The 14,335-nt window shown below is 33.6% G+C and overlaps 1 protein-coding gene and 1 long non-coding RNA gene across 3 annotated transcripts; both read left to right on the top strand.

Moving 5' to 3' along the window:
* The first annotated feature begins 895 nt into the window (after positions 1–895).
* LOC149484599 (uncharacterized) lies at positions 896–3,160 on the top strand. 2 transcript variants are annotated; one of them, XR_016316280.1, is made up of 4 exons: positions 896–1,258; positions 1,742–1,933; positions 2,314–2,400; positions 2,833–3,160. It is a non-coding gene; the product is annotated as an uncharacterized LOC149484599 (long non-coding RNA). The 2 variants fall into 2 exon arrangements; XR_016316281.1 differs by lacking the exon at positions 896–1,258 and adding an exon at positions 1,491–1,640.
* A 3,096-nt stretch (positions 3,161–6,256) lies between these two features.
* LOC149484598 (glycine dehydrogenase (decarboxylating), mitochondrial) lies at positions 6,257–13,774 on the top strand. Its single transcript, XM_089700777.1, has 18 exons — positions 6,257–6,500; positions 7,709–7,787; positions 7,877–8,012; positions 8,087–8,251; positions 8,339–8,567; positions 8,771–8,994; positions 9,202–9,377; positions 9,456–9,685; positions 9,769–9,945; positions 10,036–10,220; positions 10,491–10,692; positions 11,052–11,201; positions 11,446–11,558; positions 11,850–11,997; positions 12,278–12,485; positions 12,842–13,014; positions 13,122–13,202; positions 13,396–13,774. Exons 1-18 carry the CDS (start codon positions 6,294–6,296, stop codon positions 13,504–13,506), a joined length of 2,994 nt encoding a protein of 997 aa, XP_089556903.1. The 5' UTR covers positions 6,257–6,293; the 3' UTR covers positions 13,507–13,774.
* The last annotated feature ends 561 nt before the right edge of the window (positions 13,775–14,335 follow it).

The following is a 14,335-nucleotide window of genomic DNA, read 5'->3' as shown; positions in this document are numbered from 1 at the left end:
CGTAAACATCTCGATCGTAAACCTACTTTACAAACAACCAATTTTTTAATATACAGGGTGTCCCACTATTAGTATACTAAGCGCGAAGGAACTTGTAGTTTTGCATACACTGATCACGTAAAAAATACATAAACAACAAAATTACGTTAAAAAAATTTTGATAATTTTTTCCTGAAAATCCATGTTTTCTTCTCTAGCTTCGCGCAGCCGTCATATACCGTTTCTCTAATGTGAGCATTTTGTCTATGAAAACATAATCTTAAACGATAGCTCACGTGCTAGTGGCAAAAATGGGCGGGTTGCTTGCTATGGGTGTACACATAGAGTTTTAAGATTTCATCTATTTGAAAAAAAAATGCGTCTGGAATTTTTTAAGTATTTTTTACGTACTCAGCGTATGCAAAACTATAACCTCATTTGAGCTTAGTATACCAACAGTGGGACACCCTGTATAGGTAGTTTGAATTGATGGAATGAGATATGAAAATTTAATGTTAATAGTTAATAGGGAAACAACATCCCCATCAAATCTGGTGTAACGAAGTATTGCATTGAAATACCTAATAAATGCGTCGAATCTTTACAAACTTCACATACCAGCATTAAGGGTGAAATAACAGATATGTATAACCTATATTCTAAGAGAAATGCTGCGATTATTGTTCCCTAACTTTTCGATACTATTGTGTAAAATAAATAACCATGAAGCGGTATCTATAACCGTTTTCATATTAAATAACTCAATTTTGGTTTAAATGGAAGATTACTAGCAACATTATTTTAGGCAGCTTTGGCAGATCACAGAGCTCAGAGCTGTGTCTGCGGCAATGACTAAGGAATCCTATGGACAGGGCATATTGTTCTATACAAACAACTGATTATACAAATATCATGCATTTCGATACCGAAATAATAAAACTAATACTGTCTCTTTCTAACCAATGAATATTCTGATAAGTGAAAAAATATGACTATACGTCAGTCAGTGCTAATTCTATACCGTTTGATATTTGTAGTTTGCTCAAATACCTACTGTGGCCGGTCGCCATTTTATGTTCTCGTTATTATGATGTACATGCGCTGTCATTGCTCCGTAGTAAATATTGAAAAATATTGAATATTTTTGTGATTGTGACAAACATTTGTGTCTTAAACATATAGAGTGGTCGAGGACAAACAGTGGCATAATTCCAAAGCGTAGTATTGTGGGATGTGGCTCCAGAAAGAATGAAAACCAGAAAAGTTTGTCATTGCACCGGTATGTATTTGTTTTGACTGAAATATTAGTTATTACTTTGCTGATTTAGTTATTTTCATGTATATTGAATTGAGGAGTAGTCACAGACTGTGTTTAGTGCAAAATTGTTACCAAATATAGCTTTATTTTGTATATTTTCGTACAAGTAAAATAATGAATTTGGGTGCTAGTGATGGCTTATAATATCGACATCAGCATTATCTTGGATGAAGACGTGCGTCTCCCAAGGCTGTGGCATTAATGATTAATCTCAAGAATAGTTGCTTTGGTGAATACACTTCCAAATTAACAAATAAATTTTGCCAAGAGCATCAGAAGGAAGGCGGAAGAAAAAATAAAACACTTAATTCCTTAAATTTACCTAATATGAATTTTAACTTAAGTAAGATTGGTCGCTTTTACAGTACTTTAAAAATGTATTTGTAAATAAGTCAGGTTAGGACTAAAATTATAGGTAATAACCTAAATATTCATTTTTTTAAGGTTACCAAGAAGTGAATATAGAAAAAGAAAATGGTTAGAAGCAATTGGAACTGAAAATATCAAGCCAAATGTAAAGGATATATCATATTATGTTCCCTACATTTCCCCGAAAGTGCTTTCAATAGAACAATGCATGTGATTCGTCTGCACGATGATGCTATACCAGTATGTCTGCCGCTGCATTCACACAGGGTGAGGTTTTTATCTGTCGACATATTGTGATGTCTTCCAATTTACTTTTGATCATTTTATTTAGATTTAGGTCTGTCATTTATAATCTAACGTTTCTCCTATTTTGAAGGGGGCCTGTGAACAAACTGAGATGGTTTTATATTTTTTTTTAGTACAAACTTGGGTGATATTTGGTTGTTGAAATATTATTGACTGAGGGAAAGTGCATTTTACTTTAAATACATGGGGTGTTTTAAGTTATTATACGGGTCCAAAAATAATCAATATGGCATCCCTACTTCTAGCAAATACCTATGTAACATTCCTTTTTCCATTCCTAATGTAACATTCATCATGCCTGGTTCAAAGTACTGTTTTTTTAATCTAAAAATAAATTTCAGCCTTGTGTCAGTCAAGGTGAACCTGCTTCATCAACGGCGAATAAATTGGATCCAACTCCGGCAGACATACAGAATGTTTCAAATATGGTAATTATTTTAAGTATTGCTTTATAAGCCAACCCTTTGTAAAATAAAATAAGGGAATTTGTAATATCACTTAGTGAAAATGTAATTTTTAACAGAAAAAATAAGACTATCTACGAAAAGAAGTGAGATGCCATCAATGACATATTATGTAGCTTGTACAAAAACAAAACAAGTACCAACCTGTTAAATACAGTAGAACTCAATTTTGAAAGTTGTTTTTTTACAAGTTAAGTTTTGATGACATTTGTGTTTTAGTGACATGAAGTTGTCTTTTAATGATATTCACTAGGTCTTCAATTATTATTTGCATGGCTAATACCATTTTAATGATTTTGCTTTATGTACATGCAAATTATGAATAATAAATGTAATATAACTAAAATGTAAAGTGAACAATGCTAGTTAATGTAAATTGTGACATTTCATTTCCAGGTACCAGTTGAGCCTCTAATCCCTATTATGGTCGACAGCAAGACGTGTTCCAAAAGGTATCCACATAAATTGACGGCAAAGATACCCACAGTATGAGCGTCGATCGTTCGATAATAGTGGTAGAACTATCACAACTATAGTAAAAGGAAACGATTTCGAGGGAGACAACAGTTAAAGAATGAAAAGAGTGAATCCGAGTGCAATCAGGCTGCACAAAATAGTTTAGTTCTTTAATTTTCTCTGTTACTAAGTAATTATTGTTTTTTCTTTCTATTACTGTATATTGTGTTGTTCATCGTAATAAAATACTATTATATACCTATATTAATATTTATTTTGTATCATTGTATTACATTCCTCAAAACCGAAATTAGTTCAGCTAAAAGGTAACAAACACGGTAACAAAAACTGTACAAAGTTCGCCGGGACAGCTAGTAATGTAATAAAACAAATCGAATACTAAATTATTCTGTTTTTCCGGAGCATGCGCCATCCCTCGTGGCTGTACCATAGTAGCAAAATGCATACAACAGATTTTATACCGCATTCCCGTAATACCACATTTGCTCTTTACTGGTATGCTTCTGTTAGTTCCGTTAAATACTACATTCAAATAATATCTGATATCGAAAACACCGGTCAAACAAAACAAAATATCCAATAAACCAGTTGATAAATTTAGCAGATAACTTAAATGCCAAATCGTAAGTCTACCGTAATCCTTAGATGGAAGTCAAAATTGAACTAGATTTATCAAATTATACAGGGTTACTTGTAAAACACCAGGAACCTCGCAGGACAAGATAGCTAACAACATTATGTAACAACATTTGTTCTACGACTTTTGATAATTTGTTATTTTCATACAAAAATAAATATTCATTTAATTTTCCGTTTGATTATTATAAACTCTACGCTCATCCCTGCGAACGAGAGGGGGAAGGGGGCGTCGCGTCGTCCTTTCGATAATGAATAGAAAATAGACTTACAAATGTTAGGAGAGTACAATAAAAGCTTAAAAATCACCTAAAAATAATTTATTGCGTTATGCCAATAGTCGTAGAACAAAATATGTTGTTACCTACTTATGATGTTATCTTGTACTGCGAGGTTGCTGGTGTTTTACATAGAGCAAGTAAGTGTTTTACAAGTAACCCTGTATAGGTGTTACCGTCACGAGCAGCCATCGTCATACTTAATTGGCATTGTCATTTTTTTCCGCCATTTGTAATTTTACTTCTATATTTTGTACAATAAAGTTTAATTAAATAAAAAAATATATATTAATATTATTTTTAATATAATATATATATCGATAAACATAGTAATGTTTATCGATATATTCTCGGCACTAAACACCGCCATCTTGTGTTACAAGCAATATGGCGCCGGCCACACTTTTTTTGTAGGTATGTCGCTTCCATGTGATTCCTTATTCATTGGTCTGCGGGACTCCTTTCGTGGCAAATACTCTTGTTCCAAGGAATATGCATGACTTTTTTTTATTGACGTGATAACGTTTTTAAAATCGTTTTAGTCGGGTGACATCTGTGGGTGACATGTTCAGAAACTTGTGTCACACGAAAACCTCACGAGCGCGATCGATCGATCGTATCGTCCTTGCAGAAAAATGTGGACCATTTTTAGTCTGATCGTGCGGGGTGAGGTAATTGTTTAATTTTGGCGGGAGGCGGAGAGTGTCCGTTCTGTAGCGTTTAGCTAGTATTATGCTCAGAGGAATAAACCTAATTGCTCTGAGGTATTATGCTCAGAGGAATAAATATTGTTCTGAGGTATTATGTAGGTATTCTGTGAAATGACATATTCTATGGTACCACGTGGTACCTTATGCATTATGACGTCATAGTTCATGCGTTTGCTCCTTGGTTTGCTCTGACCAATGGTGTCGCGTTTTATTTATTTGAAATTTCCCAGACTTTGTTAAGACTTTTTAGAAATTAATTTCTCAATGAATTTTAAATTATATTAAAAATATTTAAGTACAGGAGCTTCATTATGAAGTAATAAAGATTATTAAAAAAATATTTGAGACTAATTCGAGTTTCATGCATATTCCCTATTTCACCACGCGCCAAAACTCCAAAAGAGTAACTTTTTAAAATTATTAAAGAGTGTTCTTATATATAATCATATTCCGAAGTATGCTATACGGATTTCAAACTAAAAACACCAAAAACTGGAAAACATTCGTAACTATGATCGAATTGGCTTTTGAGTTTGAAACATTCAAAAATTAGTTACACTAGGAAGGTTTTATTCATAGGGTAAGTCGTAATCAAAGGTTAGTCTAATAACTGCTGGTACTAAGTAACTATATAATATAATCACAGACTAATAATAATATACTACGTATACAAATATAATCTACACAAACGGATAAGATTAAATTTCGACTGGTGCACGCAACGGTTCGGTTACCGCACAAAAGGTTACCTAATTGCATTGAGATAATATTACTACGTATGGAGGAGACACCACGAACAAAATCTGTGCGCCATTTTTTTGCTCTAACTAAGTTTTAAAAATTATAATCTAGTTAGGTACTTACCGATGAAACTTATTCCTTTGCACTTTTCAGTATTATTTGTATTATTTGTGCAATATCGTAACACACACGAAGGCATATTTAAAAAATGAGCGTGCAGTTACGCCATATGGCGTATGTTGAGCGGAACATAAGTGATGTAGGCGGTGTCGTCTCCATATGTATATCTCAATGCCTAATTGAAACTTTAGATGTCACTGCTTTGTTATGCACTTCTACCGCCTTCTACTCACGTTTGAATACATTTTCAGCTATTTTTAAAAAATGAAAAATTTATAGCCCAGCTCATTTTTTAGGAAGTTAGTAGTTTATTATGTACATTTTATTATTTATTTTATAATAATAGCTATAAAGCGTGTGGCCAATCCAGGCCCACTTACGGCGTTTAATCTAATGGGTGATCGGTGTCTCATCGCAGCATTTCCAAAGGTCGTCGATAGTTCTGTCGGAATAGTCGGAGATAGTTTCTGGCTAGTAAATTCCAATGATTCGGCGCTAAGATTCACAAATTTTTATGAAAATGTAAATAAATATTGTGTTCTCGAATATCCTTTTTTTAAACAAATGGTATATAATGTCCGTATATGTCCGTCCATAATTACTCTTCCCATTAATTCTACTTATCACAAAATAATATGCCACGTACCTTTTCTGTGATATTTGAAATCACAGCAATTTTTCACGCAATAATAATCGAAAGTTAAAACACATACGATAAGAGGTCATTTGTAACAAACAATAATCATGCAATACAAACAGAACTGTGTATTTACTTATTGCTTTATCTAATTATCTATTTTAATTTTGTGTTGTCTTATTAAGCTTTGACCTTATTATCAGTATATTGTATAGCTTTCATGTGAACGGACAATATTATGAATAAATCTTTTTAAAAATGAATCGATTACTAAAACCTGTGAAAATTTATAATCAATTACACAAAAATTTGGAAATTAAATATGGAAGTGCGTGTTTCCGTTGTTTGACGAATATAAGTTCAAAAAATGATCGTTTGTTCCCTGAGAGAATTGATTTCCCCAGTCGTCACATCGGCCCTAGGGATCAAGATGTAGTTACTATGTTAGATCTTTTAGGATATAAGGTAAAATTACTTTCTAAATCTATACTAATATTATAAAGCTGAAGAGTTTGTTTGTTTGTTTGTTTGAACGCGCTAATCTCGGGAACTACTGGTCCGATTTGAAAAATTCTTTCGGTGTTAGATAGCTCATTTATCGAGGAAGGCTATAGGCTATATACCATCACGCTACGACCAACAGGAGAGGAGCCACGGGGGTGAAACCGCGCGGAGCGGCTAGTTAGTTATATAAATGATACAATCCTCGTTTTACGTAACCTTAGTTAAACATTTTAAAACATGTGTCTTTCTCGTGCCATTTATTTGAATGCGTAATGGGGACAAGACAATTGTTAGTGGATGCGCAAGTGGATAAGTGAAGAATCTGATCTACTGATTTTTTAATTTGTGAGGGGTGCATTATCTTTATATACCTATGGATTTTATAAAAATTGAATAAGCATAAAATATAAAAATTTTCTCTTCCTAATTGTCACAAAGAAAAAAATATATATTGAAAAATAATCCATTGTTTTTGATGAAAATATCAGGCGCGGTCACAACATGCAATTTTGCAAGACATTCACTAAAAACAATAATTATGTAACATGTTGAGTCGGTAGGTAATAATTATTAATTTATTGCACAATACACAATTATATTATGGCACACACTAGGTATATAACAAATGGATATCTGCCAATTTTTTGCGATTCGGGTGGATAATATTTGTTGGGGGTTATCTCTAGATGAATATTTTAAAGAGCTAAACCTGGCAGTCTCTCTTCTAACATGTTTGCTCTGAACCATGTGTTTACACGGTTATGCGTATGCGTGTAGGATGGCGCCTGGGTGAAATTATGTACGTACTAGCTTTCCGCCCGCTGCTTCGCCCGCGTTTTCAAAGAAAAACCCGCATAGTTCCCGTTCCCGTGGGATTTCCGGGATAAAACCTATCCTATGTGTTAATCCAAGTTACCCTCTATATGTGTGCTAAATTTCATTGTAATCGGTTCAGTAGTATTTGCGTGAAAGAGTAACAAACATCCATATATCCATACAAACTTTCGCCTTTATAATAATTAATAGTAGTAGGATTCAATGTGCGTGTGTTTCAACTTCAAATGAAAAGAGAAAATTATATTTCTCAGGACTATTTAAAACTCGATTCCTCCTTAGTTTAAAGCATTATATTTATAAATTAGATTTATTAATTATTTTTATACTTTTAGAGTTTAGATGAACTCACAAACGATGCAGTGCCGAAGCAAATTCAACTCAATGGCCTTATGGACATCAATGATCCAATGAGTAAGGAATATTAAATATATTTGTAATAAGCCATTTATTTTAAAACTTAGAGATCAAAACGTAAAATCATTTAATATTATCTATTTCAGGTGAATATGATCTAATTGAAAGAGCGAGGAAAATTGCTGAAAAGAATCAAATATGGCGATCATACATCGGAATGGGGTACCACAATTGTTGTGTTCCACATACAATTATGCGAAATATGTTTGAAAATCCAGGATGGTATGTATGTATAATAAAATAAAAACATTAACTTTTCTATAGCGACATTGTTGGAGATTGTTTTGAATTTTTAGGACAACTCAGTATACGCCGTATCAACCAGAAGTCTCTCAGGGCAGGTTGGAGGGTCTTCTCAATTACCAGACGATGGTTAGCGATTTGACTGGGTTAGATGTTGCAAATGCGTCATTACTTGACGAAGGAACTGCTGCTGCTGAAGCCCTATCGCTGTGTCATAGGTATCTACTCACTATTACATATTTTTTATACTAAATAATGTACAATAATTTGAATACTTCGTTTTAAAATTATTCTTGTATTTTTAGACACAACAAAAGAACAAAGTTTGTAGTATCGGAACGTATTCATCCTCAAACGTTAGCAGTAGTTCAAACAAGACTGGATGCTCTAGGTTTAGAAGTCAAAGTATTACCGGACGTGCGGCAGGCTGATTTCGCACAGCGAGACATTTCGGCAGTATTATTGCAATGTCCTGATACGAGAGGTCTAGTATACGATTATTCTGGTTTGGCTGCAGCCGCTCAAGAACACGGTGTAAGTTTATAATTTATACATATGTTTCGTTAAGTACATTGCGGTCCAGTTTCAGAACTTCTGGATATGTTCTATTTAGCTTATCGGCCTGTTAAAATTACATGTATATGAAATTATACGACATACGTATCATCAGCTATCAAAGTGGCTCTATCAGCAAGCGGTGAAATTTACCCTGTATTATAAACTTAAATTTTTTGCAGACGTTAGTAGTGGTTGCCACAGATCTTCTAGCATTAGCGCTTTTGAGGCCACCAGCTGAATGTGGTGCAGCGCTAGCAGTGGGCACGTCCCAGCGGTTCGGCGTACCGCTTGGTTACGGAGGACCACATGCCGGATTTTTTGCCGCAGAACATGCTCTAGTGCGACTCATGCCAGGCCGTATGGTTGGTGTGACCAGGGACGCGTCTGGAAGGGATGCTTATAGGTTAGTACCTAATTAATAGATACAAATACCTAATTAATAAAACTATTAGTAGACTGTGTTATGTATTTCAGCGGGTGGCAAGAATTCGGCTAACCAATATTGAATAGATTTTATTAAACTTGTGTATTACAATAGTAATAAATAAGGTTCCCGATTTCAAATCAATTCTGGACTGATGTAATTTCATCGTTAATCAATCTATTACAGATTAGCATTGCAAACCAGGGAACAGCACATTCGTCGTGATAAAGCTACTTCAAATATATGTACTGCTCAAGCACTTTTAGCAAACATGTCTGCGATGTACGCTGTGTATCATGGACCACAGGGCCTTAGAGATATAGCCACTAGGGTTCACAATGCTACCCTTGTTTTGGATCATGGTAATTTTTTGCTACTATTAATATATTATAACTTAAAAAAGATATGCTTTGAGCTTAAATTTTTATTAATGCATGCAGGTCTCCGCCAAAGAGGACACAAACAATCAAACGAAGTGTATTTCGATACACTTCACATAGTTCCTAATTCAGACCATGACACAGATGCGATAAAATTAAGGGCACAGGAAAAGAAAATTAATCTGCGTTACTTTGAGGATGGTGCTATAGGAGTAGCTTTAGACGAAACAACTACAATGCAAGATGTTGATGATTTGCTTTGGATCTTCGATTGTAAGAAAGTGGAAGAGGTAAAACGTCACAAATAACTGATTGATACTTATAGCCAATAATTTATCGATTAGTGAATTTTATTTTCATTATTTCAATACAGGTAATGCAATATGGAGATGTACGATCACGCAGTGTACAGAACGGACCATTTCGAAGGACATCACCGTATTTAACTCATCCCGTTTTCAGTGCGCATCATTCCGAAACAAGAATTGTACGATACATGAAGAGACTAGAAAATAAGGACATTTCATTAGTGCATTCTATGATACCTTTGGTAAGGGCATTAAATAACAATAGCTTCTTAAAAGTTCATAATATCTAATGTTCATATACGTATAATATTTATATGTAATTATGTTCACAGGGATCTTGCACAATGAAGTTGAATTCTACAACAGAAATGATGCCGTGTTCTTTTAAACATTTTACTGAAATTCACCCATTTGCTCCTCTGGATCAGTGTCAAGGATATCATGCACTGTTCGAAGAGCTTGCTAAAGATCTTTGCGCTATCACTGGCTATGATCGTGTTTCCTTCCAACCTAATAGGTAAGTCATGTTTACAATAAAATATATTTTTTCGGAATGAATGAAGATTGTTTTCAGAACAGATTCAGTTTCTAAGAATTAAGGTTGATATACATTTTTGTTTTTGAAGTGAAACTTCTTCAGGCGCGTTGGGAGTAAAATTTCAAGTTCGCGTCATGGCAATACTGTCACGTCATGTCAATCTTGCTAAAGGAGTTTCACTTCTGATTCGTGTGCTCGGCACACAGGCCCTTTTTATGTAATGTTTCATTCGCAATTTTTTTTATACAGTGGAGCCCAAGGAGAATACGCTGGTTTGCGAACAATAAAGCGGTACCATGAGTTTCGAGGAGACACGGGTCGGAATATATGTTTGATTCCAGTTAGTGCTCATGGTACTAACCCAGCATCAGCTCATATGGCTGGCATGAGGGTCTGTGCGATCCGTGTTACGGCCAATGGTGATGTAGATATGGAGCATCTTAAAGAGATGGTAAGTTTTGTATCTTAAATTTAAACTTCTCGTGAGTGTAATTTCCCATACTAATTGAAAACGGCTTGAAGAATTTTAATAAAATTTTGTATGTTAAAGTATTTTGTAGGTTTGAGAATAGGTTGCAAACTATTCTCAAACCTACAGAAAGACTATTTTTTATACCCCTAATTATAAAGTAAAAGGCAGAACAACGTTTACCGGGCCAGTTAGCTTTCGTATAATAGAATATTGTAGCACTTTCTGTTTCTTAAAATCCCTATACATCATGCATTTTTAAACGAACGGTTAATTTTGTAGATAATAATTTGTGCTTAAATGCTAAAAGCTCATTTCATTCCAAGTATAATGCTTTTTAGGTCGAACAACACAGTGAAAAGTTGTCCTGCTTGATGCTAACGTATCCAAGCACATTTGGAGTGTTTGACGAAAGGGCAGCTGACGTTTGCGCATTGGTGCACAAGCATGGCGGCCAAGTGTATTTGGATGGAGCTAATATGAATGCACAGGTAACTTTTGTTGACTGTTGTTGCAATTTAAAGTGAACTTAGTCTATACTTTTTTAATTTATTATAAAGCTGAAGAGTTTGTTTGTTTGTTTGAACGTGTTAAGCTCAGGAACCAGGTCCCATTTGAAAAATTCTTTCGGTGATAGATAGCCCATTTATCGAGGAAGGCTATATTGTATAGGTTTTTATGCTTTTTTGCGGAGCATGTTTAGCAAGTGTACATTTAATTCATTGTAATTTACAGGTTGGACTTTGTCGTCCTGGTGACTACGGAAGTGACGTATCTCATCTGAATTTACACAAAACTTTCTGTATTCCACATGGTGGTGGCGGCCCCGGTATGGGTCCTATTGGAGTGTAAGTTGAATATTAAAATACTTTATTTTGCTGCTTTGATTATGTAGGTAGCTGTGCAATATAGCGTTATTTCGAATAACCATTTCGTTTCTGAAAAAAACGTTCTTACAAAAACATGATGTTCAATTATTCATATCAGTGGACGTAGATTTTGGAGCGTTATTGGAGATTTATCGAGGATCGGTGACAATACAATAATTTCATGAGATTCAACGTGTTTTTTAGTTTAATGAAACTATATTATTTCGATGTAACAATATTATTTTGATATTATATTTTTCTTATACTTAGGAAAGCTCACTTAGCACCATTCTTGCCTTCTCACCCGGTAGTGGACCCGCTAGCTGACCTTGGTGAAGCGGCTCATAGCTTCGGTTCAGTTAGTGCTGCGCCATATGGTTCTTCAGCTATTTTGCCGATTTCATGGGCATATATCAAAGTGAGTCAAACTGCATGTTAGATGAAAATGTATGCTATAAAAAGGAAAGAATATATGTATTTACTGACCACCTCCCCCTAAACATTTAAGATTATTTTACCTGTTTAAACGTATATTGTCTCTGATTGCGATATTTTATTTTTGATTCTATCTTGTTTTGACTTGCGAAGTGCCGTGCTGTTTTCTTGTTTTTAAATTAATTGATAATAATTAGAATATCACTCATAAATATTACAAAAACTTTCGTACTAATACGAATATTCATCTCTAATTTTCCTAGATGATGGGACCAAAAGGTCTAAAGCGCGCTACACAGGTGGCTATTCTCAACGCAAACTACATGTCACGAAGACTGGATGGTCACTACAAGACGTTATACAAAGGCGAAAGAGGACTCGTAGCACATGAATTCATTATAGACGTGCGAGATCTTAAAAAGACCGCAAATATCGAGCCTGGAGATATTGCCAAGAGATTGATGGACTTTGGTAAGCTATTGTTTATGTAACGTATACTTAGTGTCATGTGATGGACAAATTTTTTCGGTACTAAAATGAGCATTCAGTTTCTCTTCTACTAACAATTAGAGCTGCGTTGTACACACACGTCATTATGATAAGTAATTACGTGTTGAAAATTTGAAGATCAGTAACTTTTTTAAGGTGACATCAGTGTGAAGTAAAAAGTCCTAATTTTCTGTTTTTTTTTTTTTTTTTTTTTATATTGAACTTAATTTCTATGATATTGGAAGAAATACTGATCTCAGAAATATATTTCTCAGATTAACGTTATTTTAAACTAAGTATCGAAATTTTAAATTCTTAAGTATTTTTTATACGTTCAGGTTTCCATGCTCCAACAATGTCTTGGCCGGTAGCCGGTACCCTGATGATAGAACCAACTGAATCGGAAGATTTGCAGGAACTAGAACGGTTCTGTGAAGCTCTTATAGCTATAAGGAAAGAAATTAAGGATATAGAAGATGGTGTTATGGATAAACGGTTAAATCCATTAAAGGTAATAAATGCTGTACCTATTAATATTTTTCATTCATATTTATTTTGGATATATCTAGCCTAATTCTTCAAAAATAATAGTACTATAAGATATTTTGTTGTTTTCAGATGGCACCCCATACTCAAGAAGATGTAATTACTGAGGACTGGAATCGCCCTTATAGCAGGGAACAAGCAGCTTTTCCAGCAGTAAGTTTTTTATTGTATAAACATGTTTTCTATCTTTTGTGAAAACCGTAGGTTATTCTATTCAAAAAAGATGAATTGATATGTTTCTACTTGTTTTTAACGGTGTGTTTAGTGTTTGCAATATTTAACTATAACTAGTAAAATTGTAGGAATTTAAACTCAAAATGTCTCTTATATTTATATTTCTTTTCAGCCATTCGTAAAAGGAGAAACAAAAATATGGCCTACAGTTGGAAGAATAGACGATATGTATGGCGACAAACATCTCGTTTGTACATGTCCTCCAGTTATAGATGATTTCTAAGTAAAATAAAAATATTAAAACCTTTGCATTAATATATAATATGTATTTCATGACAATCTTCTCTTAGAATAAATACTGTCTCCAAATAAATTTCCACATTAATCTTCTTTTTATCCCAATAGAAATTAGTTACATTAAGCTATACAATATTTTCATTGCCAAATGCCACCCTTTTCAATCTATATTAACATTGTAATTTTCTTTAATGTAATAATTCTCTTTTTGCACTAAAATATTAACATATAACATAATATTGAATTCAAGGCAACTTGTTACTTTTATTTCTACTTCATCCTTAATTAATTTGAAATATTATAGTTTTTATTTTTGTTTAAAAATACTCATATTTGGCTACGTAAATGATGGCACTTAGCCACCTTAATCTTTTAGTATTCACATAAAATAAAACTAAAGGAGATTATTGCTTTCATTAACAGTTACTATAGTCTGTCCACTATAAGAATTGCTTTTTGACAGCTCGACGGGTGATACCAGAAGTGATGTTCAAAAGATTATTATCGATTGTGATACCATTTCAATTATAAATTAAAAATATTATCATAAATCGAATCAGGTACGTAAATAATAATTACAACGTAAACGTACTAATAAGATATGTAATAATAAGACCACATATCTATGCATTGTATGTTAAAACTAAACTAAACTAATATTTTATTATTTATTGGTTTCTATCTTACAATTTGGTTGTCTTTACGTTTAAATTATATAACATAATAGAAGAGTTATTCTGCATCGGATATATTTTACAGAGTATTTCTATCGATTATTATAATCTATCGACCCATCATTGAATAATTCTGTGTAG

This window comes from Colias philodice, chromosome 11 (assembly GCF_061535455.1).
Source record: "Colias philodice isolate Cphi_HAF_F1 chromosome 11, ilColPhil1 Martin Lab GWU primary, whole genome shotgun sequence".
Taxonomy (NCBI): Eukaryota; Metazoa; Arthropoda; class Insecta; order Lepidoptera; family Pieridae; genus Colias; species Colias philodice.
The sequence above is the reverse complement of the archived record's forward strand: the minus strand, read 5'-3'. Positions and strand labels throughout refer to the sequence as shown.

Excerpts from the sequence above, each read along its gene's own strand:
- LOC149484598 (XM_089700777.1), top strand. The coding sequence starts at position 6,294 with ATGAATCGATTACTAAAACCTGTGAAAATTTATAATCAATTACACAAA. Across the intron at positions 8,013-8,086 it reads ATGTTTGAAAATCCAGGATG|GACAACTCAGTATACGCCGT; the intron begins GTATGTATGTAT and ends TTGAATTTTTAG. Across the intron at positions 8,995-9,201 it reads TCTGGAAGGGATGCTTATAG|ATTAGCATTGCAAACCAGGG; the intron begins GTTAGTACCTAA and ends AATCTATTACAG.